We start from the raw sequence: 24,352 nt of genomic DNA, 5'->3' as shown, positions 1-24,352 counted from the left end.
GCTCAGGACCTGGGTGCTTTAAACTTCTTAAGTGTCAAGTAAAGGCATATTCAACAGGGTATTCTGATTGTCACCTGAACAGTCTCCTTTCTCAGTTCCTACTGATGTTTCTGTATTCTCAAATGCCACAGAAAGTATCCTGCAGTTAGGCGTAATGCTTCACTTGTACAGGCTTAGGCTCACATGCAGCTGTTAGTGACTTCCTTTGGACTTGCAAATGCATATATGATGGCAGAACTGGGCCCTCAGACACACGTAAAGAACAAATATCCATGCTGTATTAGGTTAACATAATCATGTACCATTATTAGCACAGCCATAATAGGAGCATTTATAAAAGTTACATTTCGCTAATCCAAAGCAAAACTTGTTTTGTAGCTCTGGGGTTACAGTGAGTGGCATGTGCTAGCTCTCAAGGACCCAGGCTGTTCTGCAGTAGACGTTACAGAAATGGTAGTGGGGAACCTAGAGCAGAGTAGCTGAAGTGGAGAAAATGCGCACTGTGGGCAACCCAAATGTAAACCTCTGGGAACCAGGAAATACAAAATGAAGGTACACGCTTCTTCTGTACAGGAGGAGGAGTTGGTTATGGAGGGATAATGGAGAGAAGGCCTGCATGGAGAGGTAGCTGATGGAGTGGACCAGGAGCATGGCTAAAGCCAGAGTAGGGAGATGCTGGCACATGGGATGGTATAGCAAGGGCATGGGGTGGTTCTTAGCCAAGGAACCTGCACCCCTGCAGTTAGCTCCCTTGGACAGCTTTGTGCAAGCTGATGAGGAAGTGTGATAGGGTGGGAAGGGGGGAGAGATTGAGCTGGGAACGGTGGGCTTAACCCCTTCCTAGACTGACTTAGCCCTTTCTCAATCAGGAGTTCACCTCCTGAGGTGCACGCTATTTTTTGGCTGATTAAAACCCTGAGAGTGCCTGCAGGAGTTGGGCATGTAGGTCAACCCTAACCCTGGTTAGGTCGATTTTAAATGTTACACTTGTACGTACCCTAACTTATCCTGCTCTCTGTACTAAGGCAGAAAAATCCTCCTCCTAGACCAGGTTTCATGAAATAGTGTTTGAAAGATCCACAGGTTTCATCTCAGTGAAACAGGCAGCTTCATGCAGTTTAGTTTGTTGCATAACTCAGCATTTTTAACTGAGATCAGCAGTGGAAAAACTAACTTTTTGGGGAATGATAAGACGCATCAGAAGTTTTATTTTTCCATATTTTAAAATATTTTGTTAAAGACTCTTTAAAAAAAATGTTGTTTTGCCTTCACTGCTGTTTCTAATAACCCCTGGGAGAGGCTGGTTCCAATCTTTTGAATTCTCTGGGATTTTATGGAGTATTTTCTGAGTTCAGAGTTTCTCTGGGGGTGGGGACTGCTTAGAATAAAGGCTTTTGTAGTATCACAGTTATTTTTCCTTTGAAATGAGCACACTTCCTGTTGGTTTTGTAACTAGAGAATGTATACATGTAATTAATTTATATTTAAAGTGGTGGTGGTTCAGAACTACGATCCTGTTAATACTAACACAATAAAATCTTGCATGTCCAGCTGTTATGGAAATATCTGTAATGATCTTGATTTTAACTTGAGGAACATTTACAAGCCCAACTAACTTCCTTTATTTTACTTATTTATTTATTTTTTTTAAATTTATTTTTTAAGCATTCAAAGGTGAGGATCAAGGACTGGAAGACAGTAGCAGGGTTCACAAGTTGAAAACAAGCATGTTGTGGACATAAACAAGATGTTAAAGCTGTGGTTTTCAACCTTTTTTCATCTGTGGACCCTCCAAAATTTTTGAATGGAGGTGCAGACCCCTTTGGAAATTTCATATAGAGGTACCAGAACCCTTTAAATTGTAAGTGTGGGTATTCAAATACTTATGACTGATCCTAGTCATCTTTTGTGGACTCCTTAGACATAGTCTGCAGCCCCCCCGGGGTCCATAGATGGCAGATTGAAAACCACTGTGTTGAATTGGTTTTGGCTTCCATGACCACAGCCCGCTCTTTGGAGAGAGAGGCAGCGAGCTGCTGGGAAGAGATGGCCTCCACCTCTCTCCCCTGGGGAGGAGGCTCTTCTCAGCCAGGCTGGCTGACCTGCTCCACCAGGCTTTAAACTAAGCCCGCTGGGGGATGGGGGGACTACTGCCCCTGCTGGCCCGCTGAACAGCCCTTGCAAAGCCAGCGGACCAAGGCACTTAAGGGGGCACTTAAGGGAGCTCACCCCTGCCCCAGCCCTGGCACAATCTGTGGGCAAGGCAAGAGCCCCCAAGGGCACACTTGCCTGCCTGTACACTAATGCCAGGAGCCTGGGCAACAAGCAGGACGAGCTCGTCCTCCTGCTCAGTGCAAAGAAATATGATGTCATTGGGATAACGGAGACCTGGTGGGACTCCACCCATGGCTGGACCACGGGTATAGAGGGCTATACCCTGTACAGGAGGGATCGTGTTGACAAAAGGGGCAGGGGTGTAGCTCTCTATGTGAAGGAAAGCTACATGTCCCTGCAAGCTGATGTTGGCAACCGGCATGGACAGCTAGAGACCCTCTGGGTAAAAATTCGTGGGGAATTCGGCACAGGGGACACAACGGTGGGAGTCTACTACAGACCTCCCACTCAGTCCCGAGCTTGACCAGGAGTTCGCCCGGGAACTGACTGAGGCCGCTTGCTCCAGGACCTTGGTTGTCACGGGTGACTTCAATTACCCAGACATCTCGTGGGAAGATCACTCAGCTAAATCGGAGCGGTCGCAAAGCTTTCTCTTGTGCGTGGATGACCTCTACCTGACCCAAGAGGTCTATGGGCCAACGGGAGGCAAAGCGCTGCTTGACCTGGTACTGGCTACGGGGGACGACCTAATCGGCGACCTAGTGATCGATGGGAAGTTGGGTGACAGCGACCACGAGCTGATCACCTTCACCATCCGCCGTAAAGCTGGCAAGTCGGTCAGCAACACAGAAGTCCTTGACTTCAGAAAAGCCGACTTTGACAAGCTCAAGAGGCTAGTCGGTCAGGCCCTCAGGGACCATGACCCCAGGGAGATGGGAGTTCAAGAAGAGTGGTTGCTTCTCAAGGAAGCGATCCTCAGTGCACAAGCTAAATCTATTCCAACACGGAGGAAAGGCAGCAAGAAGGCACAGCAGCCCCCCTGGCTCTCCAGAGACCTAGCGGACCTCCTGCGGCTAAAAAGGAAAGCCTACAAAGGATGGAGGACAGGATTCACCTCCAAGGAGGATTACTCCGCGCTGGTCCGGTCCTGCAGGGAGCAAACCAGGAAAGCCAAGGCTGCAACTGAACTCCAACTAGCTTCAAGCATCAAGGACAACAAAAAGTCCTTTTTCAGGTATGTGGGGAGCCAGAGGAAAAGCAAGGGCAACGTTGGACCCCTGCTAAACCAGATGGGGCAACTGACAACTGACGCCCAGGAAAAAGCCAACCTATTAAATAGGTACTTTGCGTCAGTCTTTCATCAGTCACACGGGATGCCCATGCCTGCTATGGGACAGGGAAATCTGGGTGAGGGGGATCCCCTACCCTCCATCAATGCTGACCTCGTGAAGGAACACCTTGAGAAGCTGGATACCTTCAAGTCAGCCGGCCCTGACAACCTGCACCCCAGGGTACTCAAGGAGCTGGCGAGCGTCATAGCCCAGCCCCTGGCACGGGTCTTCGAGAGCTCCTGGCGCTCTGGTGTAGTGCCCGGAGACTGGAAGAAGGCCAATGTGGTGCCGATCTTCAAGAAAGGGAGGAGAGTGGATCCGGCTAACTACAGGCCCATTAGCCTGACTTCTATCCTGGGGAAGATCTTAGAAAAGTTTATTAAGGAGGCCATCCTTGAGGGACTGGCCTAGGCTAACATCCTAAGGGACAGCCAGCACGGGTTTGTTGCGGGTAGGTCTTGTTTGACCAATCTCATTTCCTTCTACGACCAGGTGACCTATCACCTGGACAAGGGAGAAGAGATTGATGTCATATATCTTGACTTCAAAAAAGCTTTTGATCTGGTATCCCACGATCACCTCTTGGCCAAACTGGCCAGTTGTGGCCTTGGCTCCACCACGATCCGCTGGCTGGGAAATTGGCTCCGTGGTCGGACCCAGAGGGTTGTGATTGATGGCAGTCAATCATCATGGTGCCCTGTGACCAGTGGGGTCCCTCAAGCCTCTGTCCTGGGACCCATACTGTTCAACATCTTCATTAATGATGTGGACATTGGAGTTAGGAGTGGACTGGCCAAGTTCGCCGATGACACCAAACTTTGGGGCAAAGCATCCACGCCAGAAGATAGGCGGGTGATCCAGGCTGACCTGGACAAGCTCAGGAAATGGGCAGACGAGAACCTGATGGTGTTTAACACCAAAAAATGCAAGGTTCTCCACCTTGGGAGGAAAAACCTGCAGCACCCTTATAGGCTCTGCAGTGCTACGTTGGTTAGCACTACAGAAGAAAAAGACTTGGGGGTCATCATTGACCACAAGATGAACATGAGCCTGCAATGCGATGCTGCGGCTAGTAAAGCGACCAAAATGCTGGCGTGCATCCATAGATGCTTCTCGAGCAAATCCCGGGACGTCATTCTCCCCTTGTACTCGGCCTTGGTGAGGCCGCAGCTGGAGTACTACGTCCCGTTTTGGGCTCCACAATTCAAAAAGGATGTGGAGAAGCTTGAGAGAGTCCAGAGGAGAGCCACGCACATGATCAGAGGTCAGGAAAACAGATCTTAAGATGACAGGCTGAGAGCCACGGGACTCTTTAGCCTGGAAAAGCGCATGCTCAGGGGTGATCTGATGGCCACCTATAAGTTTATCGGGGGTGACCACCAGGATCTGGGGGAACATCTGTTCACCAGAGCACCCCGAGGGATGACGAGGTTGAACGGTCACAAACTCCTGCAAGACCGCTTCAGGCTGGACATAAGGAAGAATTTCTTTCCTGTCCGAGCCCCCAAGGTCTGGAACAGTCTGCCATTGGAGGTGGTTCAAGCACCTACACTGAACACCTTCAAGAGTAAATTGGATGCTTCTGTTGCTGGGATCCTATGACCCCAGCGGACTTCCTGCCCTTTGGGCAGGGGGCTGGACTCGATGATCTCCCAAGGTCTCTTGCAGCCCTAATGTCTATGAAATCTATGAACTTGTACCTCACAAAATAACCAGTGTGCTTGCTCTAACCAGAACGTAGTATTATGTCTGTATGCACTGCCTCTGAAACCTACTATGGGGCATAGTGGGTAGCACTTAAACAGCTCTTGGTTTCTTGACATGTTTCTGATTCTATGGGCTCTTATCTCCAAGCTGCCATTTCCGTTTGATTCATGTATAATCGTGTGATATTTGCACATTTTTATGTGTTCGAGCATAAGTTATGGGACAATTTCCTTTTGAGAGTTTATAGGGTCTGTTAATGGCAAAAAGATGTAGTTTGAAATGGAAACTATATTGCAAATTTATCCCAATAGTATTTATAATCTTTTATGTAAATCTTTCTTGCCGCCTCCAGAGTTCTTACAGTCTGGTTACGAGTCACCTGCTGTCCAGATTTCCTTTATAACAGCAGTGCCCTCTTGCACCAGATGAAGGAGGGTGGGAAAGATCTTATGGCATTCCCCATCATAAAGCTCTGCAAATGAGTCTCAAGGTCATCTCAGCTGTAAAGGCACACTCTGGAGAAACTTGGTGGAAGAAATCCTAGCCCGACAGCTTATGGACTTCTGTAAGCCTTGTTGCCATTTTTGCTTGCGTGGGAAGTGAGCACTTGTCCTGCATCCTTGGCCTGAATAACTGGTGTTCCACTTTGAGTTTCCTACTGCATGAATGGTTACACAGCACTGGGCACAGACTTTCAAGATCCTGCTGTCGTACACTTTTATACTTTGGTGCTTTTTACAGTCATCACCTGCTGGGTTCACAGTTACTGCCTCTGGGTAGGACTCTGCTGCTTTGTTACATTAGGGCCCAGAGGCCTCACCCAGGATCAGGGTCCCATTGTACTAGATGGGCTACAGACAGGCAAGCTGAGTCTCAAATGATTGTTCTGTATCTTGGGCAATTTGTCTATGCCTCAACAGCTTAGGGTATAGTTATATAGGACAGGCAACATGGGGGCAGGGAGAAAGGAGGCGGGGGGGGGAAGCAACTCACCAGAAGTCGTAGCAAGTCAGCAGCTGAAACAGGAGTAGAATCTAGGCTTCCAAATCCTTAGTCTCGTGCATAATCCAAAAGCTATACCACCTCCAAATGATGCTATCAGTTGAATTGTGCTGGTACCCAGAGACCCTAAACAGATGAGGTTCACTTGGTGCTAGGCACTGATGAACTGGTGGATTATCTGCACCATATGCAGAAAAGGTTTTATAGGCAAAGACTGAAACAGAGTCCTTGCCCTTCTGTCAAGCATTATTTAAGGCACAAACAAGGTTTTGCCACTTTTCTCTCTCCTGTACCACTCTTTACATAGCAAAATTGCGCCCTGGAAAATTCTGGCCTGAAAAGTGAATGCTTCAGAAAGTTATGGAGATATAAAAGTACAACTCAAATGGAAACATCTGTGCAACTAACTTGGTTGCTACCATCTTTGCCACCATACATATGTATGTGTATATAAATTGTAATGCCGCTTACAGTATTTGCCATCACAGGCTTCACGTGTTCAGCCCCTGTGTTTTAAAAAGAGAACGATTAGAAACGTTTAATCTTAGGACAGGTGGAAAATTGCGGGACTGTTTTCCTCAGGGTTGAGATGGATGAAGGGACATGATAGAAAAACAGAACAATGGACTGAACTCCTTCCTTCTCCCCTTTTCATAGTGTGATAAGGAGAGAAGCCATATGATGAATGTGAAAGGCAGTATATTTTAAACTAAGAAAAAGAAATACTCTTTTCAAATGATAATACTTGTGTGACTCAGTGGTATACTGTGGCAATGAGGCCTGGGATTTAGTCAGATTTCATGAGATTTGGAAACTTCAGAACAGTTAGAGGCTAGAGGAACGAATTGGATGGGACAAACTCTTTTCCTGCACCTTCCCCTGAAATATCTGGTGCAGGTACCCTTGGACAGGATCCCGATCTTGATGAGCCCCTGGCTTCATCTGGTATGGCAATTCCTTTGTCCTGTAGTCATGTTTCAATGTACTTCAAGATGAAAGCATAACATATTTGCAGGGCTAGGAGCAGACAAAGTATTTTTGCTACATTCAGAATGTATTTGTTGAAATTTAAAATGTCTGTGTGTGAACTTCACTCATTTTCAGGGTTGTCAGGATCGGTGTTCATAGCTTTGTTTTATTCATTTATGTATTTGAGAGAGGCCTTCCTTTTTCCTTCCTTTACATGGGGAATCTTCATTTGACTGTTTCCAAGAGCTACTGAAGACCGATGGCAGGGTTGTAATGAAACCAACTAAATGTGTGCTAGTAATCTCCAAATGAGTTGTTTTCGATGTAGGTTGTTCATATTCATACGGTAATTTGTCTTGTGCAAAGGATACTTGATTCTCACGCTGCGCAGCATTCTCATGGCATGAGCACTCCCTCTCCTGTTTACGCCGGCGACTGCACTGCAGGCAGTGATTCCTTCTGGCTCTGGGGGCCTGTGGCGTTCTGAAAGCAGACTTCCAGCCCACATCACTGTACAGATTGTCAGGACCTTGCTTGCAGTGACTAGGTGTAGGCAAAAGCATGGCACATGCCTAAATCCTGTAAAACCTTCTGCAGAGATGAAAATAGACACCTCCTGAATACCTACCTGAGTAGTATCTGTTACATTAGACTGGCTCCCATGGGAGCTGTTCAAGTGTATACAGCATCTATAACTGCCCATGGTAACTTCCTTCTGATCTCTTGCTGAAAGCAGTAAGGCCGCTGAACCTGGTGTCTGAGTCCATGTTGTACAAGTCCATGAATGTGTATTTGGAGCACAGCATACTGGGACCAAGAGAACTGCAAGGTATATTAAGGATTAACTCTTCACTTTTATTTACCATTATGCAAGCAAGGTGCTAGCAATACATGCTATTCCAAAAGGTTGCAGAATCTTCCAATGGCACTGGTGCTTTCTTCCTTGGATCTGCATCAGAGCAGAATAGAAAAGCCCTGGGGGGTTATCAGCACTAGAGAAAGTAGCTATTCCTTTGGATAGTGGTCCAGGAGATAGACAGTATCAGGAAAAGAGTTGTTTTTAATAAGTGATGGACATAATCCTAACAATGCCGGTTGTTTAAAATAAAGTGCCCACCTGCTTGCATCGCTTCAGTATTTAGACCAGGGGTTTTCAACCTTTTTTTAATAAGTGCATCTCTGGCAGCTGGATGACGGGGGGAGAGATGCGTGGCTGGGTGTGAGGCAGCAGCAGTGCAGGGTGGTGGTGGTGGTGGTGGCACGGCCCGCCACTTGTGACACCCCCCCCCCCCCCCCCCGGTCTGAGTGGTGCCTGTGTGGCCCGCAGAGGAGACTGCTGCCCTTGCCCCCACTCCCGGTCCTGCTCTGGGGAAGCATATCCATCCTTACCTGCTTGCACATACTCCCTACGGCCTTCCCAGCTGTCCTGGTTTGGACCATCAGGCTGATACAGGGAATGTGTAGCACAGTGAGAATAGGTCCTGCATGGTACCCACCAGGAGCAAGGCTGGGCAGTTGTCAGGCATGCTAGCACAGGTGCCTGGAGCAGAAGGCAGCCTTCCAGTTTCTGCCTCACCATGTGATACTTGGCTGGGTGATAGGTGTGCTGGAGTGTGTGGTCCCATATCTTTTGTAACAGGCCCTTTTCAGTTGTATTAATGAATTGTTAATGCTTTTAGAGTTGTTTGAGCTATGCTACGAGGACCCCCATGACAGGCACCGGGGAGTAATCTGTACAGCCCAGCTTTGTTTACAAGTATAGGAAAAGCAGCAGCACAAAGCAGAGGAAAACAGTCCAAAGTGACCAGCATTCGTATCAGTCAGGCAGTCCTTTGGGGAGAGGCCCCTAGAGCAGGGGAGGGAGTCTCATGCGGAAGCTTCATCCCCACATTGAGCAACTGGGGCATTGCCAGATCTCTTGAAGGGTGCTGTGAGGTGTGACAACTTAAATGAAGTGTTAGGGGATAAGCAGATAAGTGCAGGCAGAGGTTTGTCCCTGCCTGGACCATGCCCTGGCCCCACCTGGCCAGGCCCCTCTGCAGGGAGGTAGGTAAGCACTGTAGTTAGTCCGTGCATTCACTTTTTAAACTGGGTGCTGCTCAACTCAAGATTTCTGAAGGGGGAGCCTCGCGTCCAAAAAAGGTTGAGAACCACTGTCCCAAGGACGCCCTTCTTACACCCTCTCCACCACAGTTTCTGCTCATCTGTAACCCTAGCCCGTTTCCTCACCCCATGCTTCTGAGAGAACATGTATTTGTAAGGCCACTTTATTAACTGATGTTTCCATGGTATTAATGTCAGCTTGGTGCCATGGACAGCATGGTTGAGATGTGGTCACATCTCTAATAGTTAATGCCTTTACTTCTCTCCAATAAAGCCCTAAGTGTGCTGTTGATTGTTATCCTACCCACTTGTTCATTGTGTCTTTTAAGTACTGCCCCTCACTCTGAATTGCTAGATCCAAGCCTGTGGCTTACTTGCATCAAGCTCTTCTCAGATTTTTGGCCCTGTTTGTTCCGTATTTGTGTTACAACTATATTATTTCCTATAGTTGAAGGTGACAAAGGGGATAAAAAATTTTGCTGTTTTCAATAGCTCTTTAAGGCTTTTTACACAGACAGCGTAGTTTTAAGAGACCTGTCTGTATTTTTCTACAGGAAAGTTGATTAGTAATTAGTGTTTGAGTTTATTACAATCACTTATTGCCTGGGAAGTTATAGTACTGTCATTTTAATGTGTGGAGGTACTCAAACTCCAGCAATGCACAGTAGTGACTGCTAAAACCTCATTTAGATGATAATTTTCTTTTGCTGTAATGGGCACAGGACCCCACCCTGGTAAAGCTGTATATGGAATAATAAGCCCCATTATGGTTATTAGGGGCTTCAGGTAGGACCTTGCGTTAGTCATAGCGTGCAAGCAACCGTCTCCAACCCATCGTCTCCCAGCTTTTACATGTTGTTTTCGTGGCACTGGACATACTAGGTAGAAAAAGGCCCTCATGTTCAGTGGCATTGGAGGCATCTGGGCTGATTTACTGATGCACATTTACCATGAGAAGTTACAGAACAGCTTTTCAGGAAAGAATACAGAGGCCCTTGAGGAACGTGCAGTGAAACTATTTGCTGCTTTGGTGAGGTGCCTGCAAAGCAGGGAAATGATAAAAAGCAAAGAGATTTTCAGGAACCAAAATGCCATGAAAAATGCACAGCAGACCAGATCCTCGGCTGGCTTTGTTAGCTTCCCTGGTGCCTGCTCCCTTCTGTCAGCTGAGGGTCAAGTTCCCCCTGTCCCCTTGGCTTCTATCAGCTTTCCCATCCCTGTGTCGGAGCATGGATTCTGCCAGGAGCCTGATAGCAGGGCACTGTTTGTTCAGAGAACGAGGGGGAAGGTGACAGTCTTTTTAAATAACTTGAGGGGAAGCATCACACCGCTTATCCAGCCTGTCTCCTATCTGCTCACTAGACTCGTACTGATTGTGCTAGGCCTGTTTTCCTCAGACGGTGCTTGTTTGGATGAGCCTAGCCTGCAGGAGGCAGTACCGGACCAAGCAGTTCATATGCAGGCACCTGTGAAAGCCACTGCAAAGCCGTTTCGTGTTCACCTATATGATTTAAAACAGAAAAATTTCTTTTCCTACCGATGTCAGGTCTGTGATATTACTGCGGTATTCACCTGTTCTTTCTGCTCTCCTCTTCTCCGAGATTCATTTCGTCTTGCAATAATCCCCCTTTCACATACAGGACGCTACCCCGAATCTGGGGGTTTCCTCTCTCCAGCATAGAGGTTTCTGTCTGCATTGCGGGGCGACGGCCCTTCTTGAGCAGAGCTTCCCTGAAGCAGCACATTAAACAACATGGAAGAAACAGGGAGCAGTATAGATGTGGTGGTGGGCAGCTCGGTTTATGTACTTGTGATCTCGCTGCGCTTCTCACCCAGGGTGTTACAAGCGCTTGAAGACAGGGAGGGTCCGTTCTGAATAAAGGTGAAGCTGAGCCTCCTATATCCATCTGAAACATGCACATGCTTCATTGCTATTCTCTACCTGGCAGCCTCCGACTACCTTCTTTCCTGGGGCAAGCGTGTTTTACCTGGGCAGCAGCATTCAGGTGACCTCAGTGTGTTTCCTGGAAGCACGTTAGTCTCTGAGCAAGTCGTTTAACCTATCTGTGCCTCAGTTCCCGCTGATATAAAATGGTCAGTATGTGATTTTGAGATTCCCTGGGTGGTTCTTTCTTGGTGGTGAGGTGATTAATACTGAAACTGCCAGTGTCTTACCTTCTGGAGGTGATTGTAATAAAGTTGGGTCTGGGAAAGGCTCCTGATGTGGTGTGCTCTGAGGAGCTGTAGGTAGCCTTCACTAACAGAAACAAGTTACTTTCTTTAAAAATATTGTAAATAGTGCAAGAGACCAGAGCTTGGCACGAGGACGCTTCTATTGGCATTCTGCCATTTAATTAAAAGAGGGAGCCATCTTCTCAGCAGAATAAATCTTAACTGCATTATCCAGTGGCGTGAAAAGCTAAAACTAACACTGCTCTTAGAGTTGATTTCACACCCCCAGATGCTGACCTAGAAGAAACAAATTGGAAAGATCCTGTGGGCTCACCTGAACCCTCTGCCCAGGAAACATTAGGAAGTTATTTTCGTTGCCAGCCAGGGAACGCAAAAGCATCACTAAAGGCACTTTTACATGTGCTTTGGTGGGGCGGGGGGTGGAGGCACTTTAATTAGAGTGACTCCGAGAGCTGCTCTAATTAAAGCACCGCCGTGTCTCCTGTGTCAGCATCCCCATACTTAAAGATAGCAGCGGGGGCACTTGAACTAAAGCTCATTCAACAAGCTTTAGTTCAAGCACCCCACTGCCATTTTTTAAGCACGGGGACATTGATGCTCGAGATGCGGAGTATCGGCATCCCCAGCGATTTAATCAAGTCTGCTCAGGCGTGCTGGGAATCCAGTGTGTCGGAGCAGCCTTGGCACCCGTGTATAGGTACCCTAAATTCAGATTTTTATCAGTAGAGTTTCATAGGAACTTTGATTGGAGAAAGGGGCATGTAAAAGGTGAGGTCAGTTGGGATGAAGCCAGAGAAGAAGTGGCTGAAGCAGCTGAGGTGACGTGGAGTTGGAAAGGTGTTAGGAGTTGGGCTGGATAGGAAAGGGCAGTTTTGAGCTTGACAAGAAGTGAGAGCACGTACCTTACATTGTAAGTTAAGAAGGTTCCTTTGAATGCAGAAATCATAACTGCATCTATTGGTACGTGGTCCTGCCCCTGGTTAGCCAGTGAGATTCTCAATGAGATTTTTAATGAGTACAAGATGGACCCGGAACAGTCTGCTCTGGTTTACTTTCACAATAGGCATGTCTCAAATAAATAACTTAGTTATTTAATGTGGTGGGGAGGTGCAAGGACCGCACTGCTCGGGTTCAAGAGCTGTGCTGCCGTGCCAGCTTTGTAGCTTGCGTGGGAGAAGACAAAAGTTCTAATATCTGATGGTGGGCTACAGCATGCTGCTGGACCTGGGCTGGGTGATGCTTTGGAAGAGCATCACATCAAATTTGAACTGACCTTTCATACTAAGAGAAACCTCGGTTTCCTTTCAAAAGGGAGTGGGGAGGAAGGCACCCCTAGATGTGCTGGGGAAGCCGAAGGCTGGAACTTTTCCTGCTGATGCTCCCTTCTCTAGAATCACTGAGGAGCATCTGTTTTAACATTTGGACATTTTTTTTCTGTGAAAGATGCATGAACCTAGGCACTGTAGTATGTGCCATTCTTATGCTGTTGCGTGTTTCAAGCAAGACGTTTATCCTTTATCCTTTTTGCTCTCCGTAATAATGTGTCTGACTTGACTGAATTTTTAAGGACTTGGCACAAGAAGCTCTATGGGGGAATTTTAGTACAAGGAGCTAATGCCAGGCATGACAGAAGATGCTAAGTATGGTGGGTTTTAAAATGCCTAACTGCTGGAGAAATCGTATCCTAATTGCAGAGAGAGTGCGAGTACTCCCAGCCTAACCCAAGTTTAACTTGCGTGAGTCGCACGTTCAGACACAAAAGACATTTATTAGATGTTTGGATTTTGTAAAATGTAGGGCTCTAATTTTGCCATCTTGTGTCCCAGTCTTTCTGAAGGTGGTTTCCTTCTTAGCTTTTTGGCTCAAGTTCTTAAACCTGGATAAAAAATAACATCCAAAGAGTTTTACCAGAGAAGTCTTCTGGAAGAGAACGCTTGATTCTTCTGGCTCGTGTAACAAAAATGAGCAAGCTTTTCACCTCTCATGTTACTTGTTTAAACACGTGTGACATGCCTCTGCTTGCTGCAGAATAGCTGGAGTGCACTGCTGTTGTGTGGCGAGACAATGCACCTGGAGACATATGGTGCACACAACAGTGTGAAAAACACTGCAGGTCCTTTCAGGGATGGTGTCTCCTTTTAAATATAGGATACAATGAATAGTTGATGTGATAGCCCTCGTCCAGCTAGTGGACCCTGGCATGTAGGTGGCAGAGGAATGATTTTGTTCTGCCACGTAGAGTTGTACTCTCCTGCATCATTATATATTGAATTGCCTTGAGAAGATGTTTTGTAGTGAGGGTGGGAATCTCAAAAACCTGAGCTCTGCACTAACCATGATCCAAGTTTCTTGCACCGTCTTCACTCTTTACCTAGTGATGAATTAAAATAGTTGGAGCCAAAACATTTTTGTCAAGTCATTGGTGATGCCAAAGTATGGGTAGAAATGAAGGTGACATCATGGGATCGCTGTTCTGTAACATGATGTCTGTACATTCCCTGGTGAAAAAGGCACTATCTACTAATGGCATCAAAAAGAGAAGCTACCAAAAAGCCTGTTGTCATTACTTGAACACAAGTGCCTGGAGTTTGGTATAGGTATGCGCACCTAAATACTGAGGTGCTTATAAAGGAGAATATAGGATCAGCAGGGACCTTCTGGATGGTGGAGCCCAGTTCTCTGCTGTCACCGGCAACCTCAGTGTGTAATCCACTTCAAAAGTTAATCAAACTGAACCTTAACACTACTTAGAGTTTTTTGCCACCACTACTCCTCAAGGAAGGAGTTATTGGGCAAAAGTTTATAAGTGTACAAAGTTTCTACTACAAATGGGACCTCAGCATTGAGTTTAGCTGACATGTATCTGTGCACCACTGCATGAGCTTGGAGGCCAGGAAATTTCTGCCTTTGGGACATGCACATTGTTGACTGTCCTCCTTTGGGTCAAACCATTTCTGGAATGACTTTTGCATGGGATATTTTTCTTTCCTTGTGATATGTAGAGGGGTGCTGGAGGACATTTCAGATCTGTTTACCCCTTGGGCAGTGCTTAGATGGGAGAGGAATAGTCTTACGCAGTGCACAAAGCTCAGCCTGGTCCTCACATTAGTAGAGAATGAAACTGATGCTATCCTTCAAAATATTTGTGGCTTATTAAACAAGGGTTATGTTTGGCTGGAAGCCACACTGGTGAGTATCTATAAAGCAGGTTGAAGGTTTGTTGATGCTGTGATATCCTAGCAAAACTATTGTTATCTAGGACCTGAATTTGGGGAAATGGGAGTGGGTAGTTTGGGAATTGGAACCATTTATTTATTTATTACTATCATTATTTTGTGTTCTTCATTCTACAGTATCAAATTAGCTATCAGTTAACTGGAAAAAAAATGACTTCTTAAGATTCTAATGTGTTCTGGCCAGTGAGACATTTGAATTGTATACTAACACATCTGTTTGCTTTAAAGAAACAGCTGAATTGAATGGTTGCAGTTATTTGAAATGTCTTGATTTTATTTTTATTTTTTTTTTGCAATGTTTGTTCCCTCTCTCATCTGATCTATGTTTTATTCACTGTGTGCAGAGGGATGCTGACTCCACAGGCTCATTTCTGTACTGGTAATTTAGTAATGCTGTGACTATTTCATGCCCTAGTTATTGGTGCTTGAGTGGCCAAGCTTTGTAACAGAACATGCAAGTTTCCACACTCGGAGGCAGCCAAGTTAGCTATGAAAGACCAAATACCATATTTGCTCAAATATAGGAAAAGGTTTCCCCCTCCCCAATCAGCCTGGGAGAAAAAAGATCCTCATCTTACATTTGCATACAAGGAAACCTTATTAAATACATTGCCTATCATTACACTGCTGCCAAAAGCAGCATATGCTCAGTATTGGAAACCAGTGATGAAGTTGATTATTTGCAGCTGACACTGAGCATGTCTATAAAACACATGGCCCATATGGGGCAAATATGCTGATGGGCATCTACTATGAGGCTAGGTTAGCGCAGCTCATCTGAGTGAGATGGTAATGCCCAGTGTGTGCAGTTCCCCTCAGTGATGACTCTTTTCAAGTCATGGTGAGCCATTACTTGGACTACATATCGAGTTTCTCTTTACTCTCACAGCTGAGCTGTGCCTTTCTTTCCCATATCTAATATTCCTGTTTCTTCACTAGCCTTAAATATTTGGTAAACATCACCAAATGGGACTCTAAACAGTTCACTCAGATTCCCTTTGTTTCCCTTTGTCTCAGCTTGTCTCAAACAATTAGTGTGGCCCCACCCTCCATGAGGTGGAGCCAGGGCAGGCTGCTCTGCACCTTATCTGCCTATAAATTTTTGGAGGATCCCAGGACTCTTGACAAGAACAGCAGTGGGGGGTATCTGCACTACACACAGATACTGAGCAGTGCTTTGTGGGGTCACCATGGTTTGAAACAGTTGGCTCTGCTGAGCCCTCAGACTGATGAGTGTAGGAGGTAGGATACTTGCCAGTGGTAGCATCACACAAACTGGAATGATTCAGCTCTGCTCAGTTGAAATTTGGAGCCTAATTTGGAACTGATTTGGTCCTGGAAACTTAATTTAATTTTATTTTTTTTAAAGTAAAGAAGTGCTGCTTTAAAGTGTGTTTATGGGGTACCTGTGTTTAAAACTTGCAGCAGTTTCAAAAAAGGTAAAGTGCATCAATTCTGGATTAATTAAGCCTAAGGGTACCCATAGTTATTTGTCTATGTGCAGTTTACCACACGCATGTTCATTTCAAAGTTACTGTTTTCAAATTGGCCCCTCACTTCCATGTGCTCAGGGAGCAGGGACTGTGGCAGTAAGGGTGGGGTGGGTAGGGGCAGCGGGGGCAAAATTGGGGGAGGAGGGCAAGGGGGTCACCTGACCTTCAGATTTATTTCCCTTGGAGTAGCAATGGGAGGGGGGAAAATTCAAAGCAGACCTCCAATAATTAGATTCTGTACCTGGAAAACTATAATACATTTATAAATTTTCCATATATAGAATCTAATTATTGGGGGCTGTCTTATATTCCAGGGTCATCTTGCATTCAAGTAAATTTGGTACATCCACTAAAAACACAGAAAAAGGGTAAGGGAGGGATGTCTCAGGGAACTGTGGTTTAGTGCAACTGTTGTTCTGCAGGTCTGTGCACATTTTTATCCCTAAAGTGGTTGTGTTTGCTGGTACTGACCTACCTTTGAGTCAGACGGCTGCTTTCCAAAGCAAGGCAACAGGGTAAGATAATGTAATTGAAGGGACTCACCTGCCTGTTTGTTCCCAGGTATACGGCTAACATATTTCATTCAAATATGTTGGAGTAAAATGGCTGCTGCTGTGATCTCACACACGTCTCCCTGCGATATTCTCCCACCTTCACTTCAGATGTGACTCTGCGTGGCGAAGAATGCTGAGGAGTTGCGCAGAGGCGAGGGGAGGTTCGGAGCCGTGGGGCCTTGGGGTATTTGAAATACAGGAGGGTTTTATGTGTTGTCATGTAACTATGGGGGAATGCAAAAAATAGCTTGCACTGGTATTTTGTTAATCGACTCCAGCTGCTAATCATGTGACCAGTTGTACAGAAAGAAAGGGGGCATTTGCCCTGCCTCCTCTATCTATACTGACTGCTTGCACGTCGCCAGGAACGTAACCCGTGTGCTCTAGGAGCCCACATCAAATTGATAGTTTCTGTGTGAATTGCAAGTCGAATGCTCACCCCAAGTTGCACATAAAACGTTTGAGTAAAGAATGTGGCTTGACCACATAACTCTTTTTTTTTTTTATGAATAGGGCTCTTGTTTTTAATTTGATGAGCAGGGAGCTTTCCAGCTCTGTCCTTCTCTTTGCAATCTGTCTTTAATTTACAGAAAGATGCATTCCAGTTTTTCAGACATAAAACTGCTTAATGAATTTTTTTGGCTTTGCTCAAGCTCCAGTCGTGTTTGGTTATCCTGAGACTTAGCATGTTTGCTCCTATACTTCCATCTCCATCCGCTCCTCTTCTCATTTTTATGTAGACTTACTTCTTGGATATTTTTCAGTCATTATATGCCTTCCCTCACCACAGTAATCCATGTTTATTGTTGGCCGTGGCAAGTGGCACGCTGTAGCACTGGAAGCATCACCAATGTGGTGGTCTTCTAAAAACAGAGTGGAAGAAGTATCTGCATCTTGCTCCATTTAGCCTGTTTATTTTCATTCTGTGAATGTCACTTATTCTCTGGTTCACTTTTAGGGGTCGAGCTCAAGATTAGCAGACCATGTTGTGTGGTTGAGAAACCGTGGTGTCCTCTGCTTCCAGGCTCCTGCCTTTCTCTTACCCTTTTGTCGGAGCAGTGCTCGTGAAGGTAAAACAGGTCAAAGCCCTTGGCTCCGGGAGGCACCCAGATTCTGATCTTCTAATTCAGGGCTCCTGTGACGTGGGCAGCCCTGCTGCCTCCATTTTACAGGTTGTGAACAGAGAGGCTTGGGCTTGCCAGTGCAGCTGCAGTGGTGGGTTCCTGCACTGGAGGGTTCAAGCACGCCTCGTGTGCTCCAAGCCCAGGAGCTTGCCTGTGAGGCTGCCCAGGGTTTGTCCCTCTGTGTCTGCTCTTCAGCCTTTGGTCTTTGGCAGCCCAGGGAGCAGGCTCCGGGTACAAGCCCGGAGCATCCTGGTAGGCAAACTTCTGCCTGCAGACTCCAGCAGGTGGGGGATGGGTGGAGCTTGCTCCAAATCCTTGGTATGGAGACCCCCTGCTGCAGGGGCAGAGACGGACCCTGCCTGACTTCCCCAAGGTCCGCCAGCATGCCTGGCAAAGCATGGACGTGATCCCAGCCTAGCATTCTCACCCTTGGACCATCTCTTCTCTCTCCTTGTCTTTGTAGGTATTTAAATCATGGTTATCTGTGTAGTGTCTCAAGAGCCTTATGGACCTGCATGGTCCTAACATTCAATCTAAGTCTGGGCTGTCTGGAGCCATTTCCCTTCACCAAAGGAAGGGATGGCCGTTATCATTATGAGAAACCTGTAGTGAAGAGATGACTCTGACTTTCCTTTTCTTCATGTACTTCTAAGTAGTGCAGGGTGACAGTTGCCTTAAAGTAGTCAATTAACATTGTTAAAATGCCTCCCACTTCCTGCATAATGGAAAACAAATTTGCAGTAATTCAAAGACTCCTATGAAGGCAAAGCCCTTTTCAGGAATCCAGGGGTCATACCAGGCACAGGAGCAGGATGCTTATCCTCAGAGGGAGCCTTTTGTTTCTGGGAAAGGAAGTCACCCGGCTCAAGTCCAGGAATCCTCATCCATGTCTTCGGTGCTCTGAACACATCACGTCAGCAAGAAACATCCCAACGTTAAGTCCAAGCCTTCATTTGTTCTCTCTGCAGCGTTGGGAGAAGAGATGAGACTCTGCAGATGGCAGGTGAAAGGTTTTATTTAAGAATTGGGCTGTAGTTGATCTAATGTGTCTCTTGTGAAAAGTGGCCCCTTCTTATTCAGACCATCTCCTCCCAGTGTGGAGTCAGAATTGAGATACTGATATTCCAGTAACAGGAAGAGTGTGTTGCTTTTTATTCCGGACATGTTGGTAGAGCTGACAGACCTTGGAGAAAGTAATCTGGATTTTCTTACCACTTGCTCACCAGCAGCAGAACTCTGCACTTGTCTAACCCACTGGAACCAAGTACAATCTCGAGGAAGATAAAGTGGTGGGGGAAGCGTTGTGTTGCCAAGAGCCAGTTTGGTCTGTGGAATTTTTATTGCTTGGGATTGTGCCGAGCTCTGCTTGGCTCTGGGAAACCAGCCTCGGTGCACAGGTTTGGGAGTTGTGAATCGACGTGTGTCAATACGCGTGCTCAGCTCACTTGTGCAGGGCATCACTGAGGATCCAACAGAAACTCGGGTGCAATTTCCACGGCCCGTTTCAGAGAGCTGTCCTGTAGCCTTGTGTTAGTCACGCAGACCTGTGTGCACAACCTAACCAACCCCTCTCCAGAAGGCTGAGCTTAGTTGGGTCCCTCTGGCTTTGTGAGGGGTTACCAGTCAAGCGTTCAGATCCAGATTCAGTTCAGCAGGAGTATCCTTTCTCTTCCTCTCTTTTCCAGTTTATTGACTCTTAAACACGAGACAATAAATCCTTTGCTGTCGCATCACAGAAAGATTGAGTTTCCTCATCTTGGGGATTAACTTCCGTGTTGTCCTCATTACAGTAGACCTGCCCAGTTCAATAAGGTAGCACTCTGCAGAGTTATAATGAGCAAGTGTGCACATCAGAGGGCGCTGTGCCCTCAGACATTTGGGAAGTAGAGATTTGAGGAGTTGCCTCTGGCAGTGCGTAGATTTTGCAGACTTATTTTCAATATTTCTAGCACTTGTTTGCCTTTCAGAGCACCATGGATGCTGTACAGCTAGCACAATCCTTTCCAAGATGAAATTGCTTCTTGTTGAGTGGCACTGACCTGGAGGCCTTGTCTGTTGGGTTGGTGCCAGAAGGTGGAGGAGGCCGTGTTGGGTGCATACTTTCAGATGTTTCTGGGCTAGACCCATTTAGTTCACAAACCTGTTTTACTTTGTATTCCAGTTCAGGCCACTGACATTGCAGTCAGCTGTGGTTATAGGGAAACTTGTAGTTTCTCTGGGTTCCTGATGCCCACTAATTGTTTCTTTGTGCTGCTTTTACATGTTGCTTGCTGGTTTGAGGAACTGAAACGAAAGAATCTTATCCTTGGATTTGTTTTCTAACTTCCATGGCAGATGCACTGTAGTCCTCTCTGTAAGGAGAATACTTCCTTGGAAGATTGCTCTGACAGGCGGGACCCACGAAACATCCATGGGCAAAAGAAAGACTACAAAATGATCAGGATCTGAGCATCAGACAGCTGCCAGCTTGAGGAGGCATTTCAGCAAGACATTGTAGGGTTAGAGGACTGCAGTGGCAGCTGCCATTTGAACACCTGCCTATAGGTGGCTGCAGTGCAGTAAGGAGAGGAAGTTGCACTCCAAAAAAAGAGGGTTGGGAGGGCCTGTGAAATAGGCCAGGGTATGCCTGGGGTCACACTCACAGTTTTGCCCAGTGGTCAATCTAACAACATTTCAAAGCATGGCTGGAAGCTTTGGGATTCTCATCTCCCTACTTAGTTTTAAAATATTAACCACTGCATCAAGCAGTTACCAGGGACAATCCTCCAGGTAGGGTCAAAGGATAAGCAATTTAACCTGCGACTGAGACTAGCAGTGGAGTGGAACTACTGAAAAAGGTAGAAAATGGTCTCAATTAACAAATGAATAGTAAAAGCCAAGTGCTGTATTTATGTAGTCTGGTGTGCTGAGCCAACATTGCAGATTGCTTTTACCATAGCCATGTGGCTTCATTGGGTCTACATCATAGCAGCCTCATAGAAGGCACATGCTTGGTTCAATGATCTCATGTTGCTGGCCTTTCAAAAACCTCCAGTATTTTATTTGGAGAACAATTTCCCACAACCCCCAATCTCACCTTTCCATAACTTAGTGGGGCCCATGGTGAAGATGCTGTTACAAAACTAGGAAATGCAACACTTTTCGTGGATGATTATTACATTAAATATAGACATTGTTCTGAACTAAAAATGTGTTCAAAGTTCAACTTAGTATTAAATGAATAATGAGAATTCTGTGGCAAATCTCTTGCTGTTTAAACCCATGATTTTCTCCAACTGAATGCCCCCCTTCAGTTCCAAGACGGAGCTGGTGTCCAGGTGTTCAGCCTCCAGCCTGCATTGCTTATGCACAGTAGGAGCTAGGGTTCTTCATATGCAGTAGTGTTCTGCAATATTTGATTTTCACAAAAAAGCATCAGGCCAAACCTAAACAAAGTCTCTTGGTTTCTGCATGAAATATTGTGGGGCTGCAGATTTGCAAAAGGATTTGGGGTTCCTAGCACTTAAAATTCCTCCAAGGTCAAGAGTGTGATTTCTCCTGTGTAGATGGTAGAAGTCTGTGAGAACCCAGGGCTTTGTTAGTGACGTTTCTGAGTTTCCTGAAGTTCTGCGTTTGTGGAGGCATGTGGCTGCCTCCATCTTGTTCATGTTGAACAGTCAGTGCCTAACTCATACCAAAGCCCAACTGGCTTCCTCATACTTGGGTCTTTCTCTACCTGTTACACTTGAGGGACCCGACTCGGCCATGCCCCCTGCACGCCGACACGAGTGAGTTCCATGCAGCATGCAGTACCTACAGCCACCTGAATTAAAAAAAAAAAAAAAACACAGAGGAAAGAGGAGGTGATGCTGCTGCATTTTCCAGTGTGCAGTCTGTGGCATAATGTGTGGGGCCCAGGTCTCTCTCTCCCAAGTGAGTGCTCTGATCATGGGCTATAGAGAATCATGCCACCTCCTTTTCGCTTTCTCTTGCTCTGTGAATCTAGATCTTTTTTCTTTGCATAGTAGTAGGAAGCCTGGGCAGGAAGTGAGTACAACCTCTTCCCCCAAAACAGCCTCTCAGCAGGTGGCTGGGGCACTCTTCTGGGAGGTGCGTGTAAACTCCCGATGGAGACTGGTTTCTGTGTCTTCAGCAGCCATGTGCAGGGCGCGGTGTTGGACAGACTGGGGCACCACAGCTCCAGCTGCCCCCTTCTTTGTGTTCTCAAATGAAAGGCATGACGCCCTCCTCTCTTATTCAAGCAGAACATAAGCATCCAACTGAGATGAGTTTCTGGCCTGTGGACCTGAGAGGCACCTTTCAGCAGCCTTGCATTAGGTGTTTAGGTCCCCAACAAGTTCACCCTGTCTTCAGTGTTGCGTGGGCTAGCTTAGATGGCTGCATTTGGAGGCACCCAACTCTCCATGTTGTAAAGGGGGCTAACTAACGTGTTGAACTACACAGTGCTTCCACCTGGGAGCCAGGCATCTCAGCAGTAGGAGCTGCCACGGAGCTTTGCGTTACTTAAGCTCCTTTGTAGGTCTCACCTTAGATGTTGCACTCTTATTAAGGCTGCTTTGTTCTGCAAATACCATTTTTATCAGATCATGTCACAAATCATCACCTCTCCTCCCTGTAGGTCACTTGGAGAGTTTTCTCTGCTTTATGGGACAAATAGAAGGAATGTGCCAAGAGACTCATTGCTGGTTGTGTTCAGTAGGATTAACCCCCAACTGCTTAAACTGCTTGTTGAACTACGTGGTGCTCTCTGTTGAACAAGTGAATGAAAGGAGATTTCGGTTTTGCTTTCCTTCTCCAGATTTAGGCTAGTTCTTTACTTTTTTTTTTTAACCTTCAGGAATGCTTAACATATCCCTGGAAGTTAAATAACTGACCCTCTCTAGAAATTGTTGGAGGTTTGTAGTAAAATCCAAAACATGAAATGCAGGATTTGGAAGCTGTTCAATGCAGTTATTTTTATAATCTCTTATGGCATTCTCAGAAGTTGGCCGTGGCATACAAATTCCTGTATTGCTGCTTTTTATTTGAAAGCTGTTGGCTTGGATCCAACTCATATAAAAGATGGATCATATGAATATTAATATGTATGAAAAGTGTATCAAAACTTGTAATCAAGACATCCTCATTGATAGAGTTGCCGTGTTTGAGAATGCTCTCTCCAGCCACTGCACGTGATGGATTTCCTTAACACTGCTTCGGGGCACCAGGAAGTGTCCTGTTCGATGGGGTTACTATGTCTAGAGATTAAAATTGTTCCCTTCTTTTTTCCTGTGGTAGAACTAGAGGAGCACAGCCATGTGTTAGGCAGACCTCTCCTCACCTCTTCTGCTGAAAAAACTTTTCTTCAGATGAATGTTAAAACTCTGACAACAGTTTTATGCCACATTTTTATGGACTACCTTATGAATGTATCTGGAGCCCCAACTACAGCTGATGGTAAGATGGAGGGAAGAAGATCCCAACTGTGAAACAGTGACGCTTTCTTGTAAAATGAATGAAAAATTCATGCTGTAACTTTCCATTCTTCATTCCAAATGAAAGTGGATATTTCATTTGTGTCACGGGTTATAATCTTTGTGTTGGTTGCTGTGGACGCATACTTACAGTTTTAAGATTGAAATTCAGATTAAGTGCCTGCTGTTCTATTTCTTGTATTACAAATTATTGTGTATCAGTTCAGTGATCTGATTCAGAAGCTGGCTTCCCCTTTTCACTGGTAAGGATGCAATTTTTTTAAGGTGTCGTTTTTTGTTTGTTTGGTTGGGTTTTTTTTGTTTTTGTTTTGCAAGAATGTCTCTTCCAAATGGTATTTTTGAGATGGGCAGTAATTCCATTGTGATACTACAGGCACTTTTGGTTTCAGCCTGGGTTAAAGTGAGCTGTAAATTAGTCTCTTTTTGTTGCTTTTTATACTCTCTCCAGAAAATCTGCTTGACGTTAGATACTAGACACAAAGGCATTTTTCAAGGTTCACAAAAGACACAGGCAAAATTTGCTGAGGATAGAGAAGATCTAGGTGAAGCTAAATAAATGTACAAAGCACTAGAACTCGTGATTTCAAAATGATACCTTTTACTAGATCAATTGGGAAATCCCAACAAAGTTGTCATTTTGGGGTTTTTTTGTAACCTGCACCTGGATTGTAATGGTTACCAAGGGGGGCTTCATGCTGTCCCTTCTTGGGGTCTTGCCAAATGTACCTCAGCAAGATCATGCTGGGGGTTTTTACCTCCCCTTGGGTGGAATCTCAGAATTGACCATTTCTTAGACCAGGATCTGAATTGTGGTCCTCTCGGTACCAGCCCTGACTCCTCAGAGGTTCAAATGGGTTGGTCCTAGCAAAAATTCTCCTTTTGGAGCCTGTGACAGAAGCAGATGAAAATGACTCAAAAACAGTAGCTTCTGAGCAAAGGACTATGTGCTCCCTCCTCCAAGGTACATCCAGCAAGATGAAAATAGACAACAGCTTTGTGTTGTTCCCTGTGTGCAACTTGTCACCATTGTCTTATACCTTTCCACTTCTTC

The 24,352-nt window shown here is 45.8% G+C and overlaps 1 protein-coding gene across 3 annotated transcripts in view; it reads left to right on the top strand.

Annotated features, from left to right (window-relative positions):
* Nucleotides 1–24,352, top strand: part of TTC28 (tetratricopeptide repeat domain 28) — a 270,751-nt gene that overhangs the window by 27,312 nt on the left and 219,087 nt on the right. Inside the window, exon 1 of one of the 3 annotated variants that reach the window (XM_090062068.1) lies at nt 23,219–23,263. The exons of the other annotated variants lie outside the window; for them this stretch is intronic. Coding sequence (XP_089918194.1) covers nt 23,234–23,263 — 30 coding nt within the window. The 5' untranslated portion in view covers nt 23,219–23,233. Of the gene's footprint in view, nt 1–23,218; nt 23,264–24,352 lie in introns of those variants that run through there. 3 annotated transcript variants of the gene reach the window in all.

This window comes from Crocodylus siamensis, chromosome 9 (assembly GCF_052110815.1).
Source record: "Crocodylus siamensis isolate JL-2025a chromosome 9, ASM5211081v1, whole genome shotgun sequence".
NCBI lineage: Eukaryota > Metazoa > Chordata > Crocodylia > Crocodylidae > Crocodylus > Crocodylus siamensis.
This window is presented reverse-complemented; position numbering and strand designations above follow the sequence as displayed.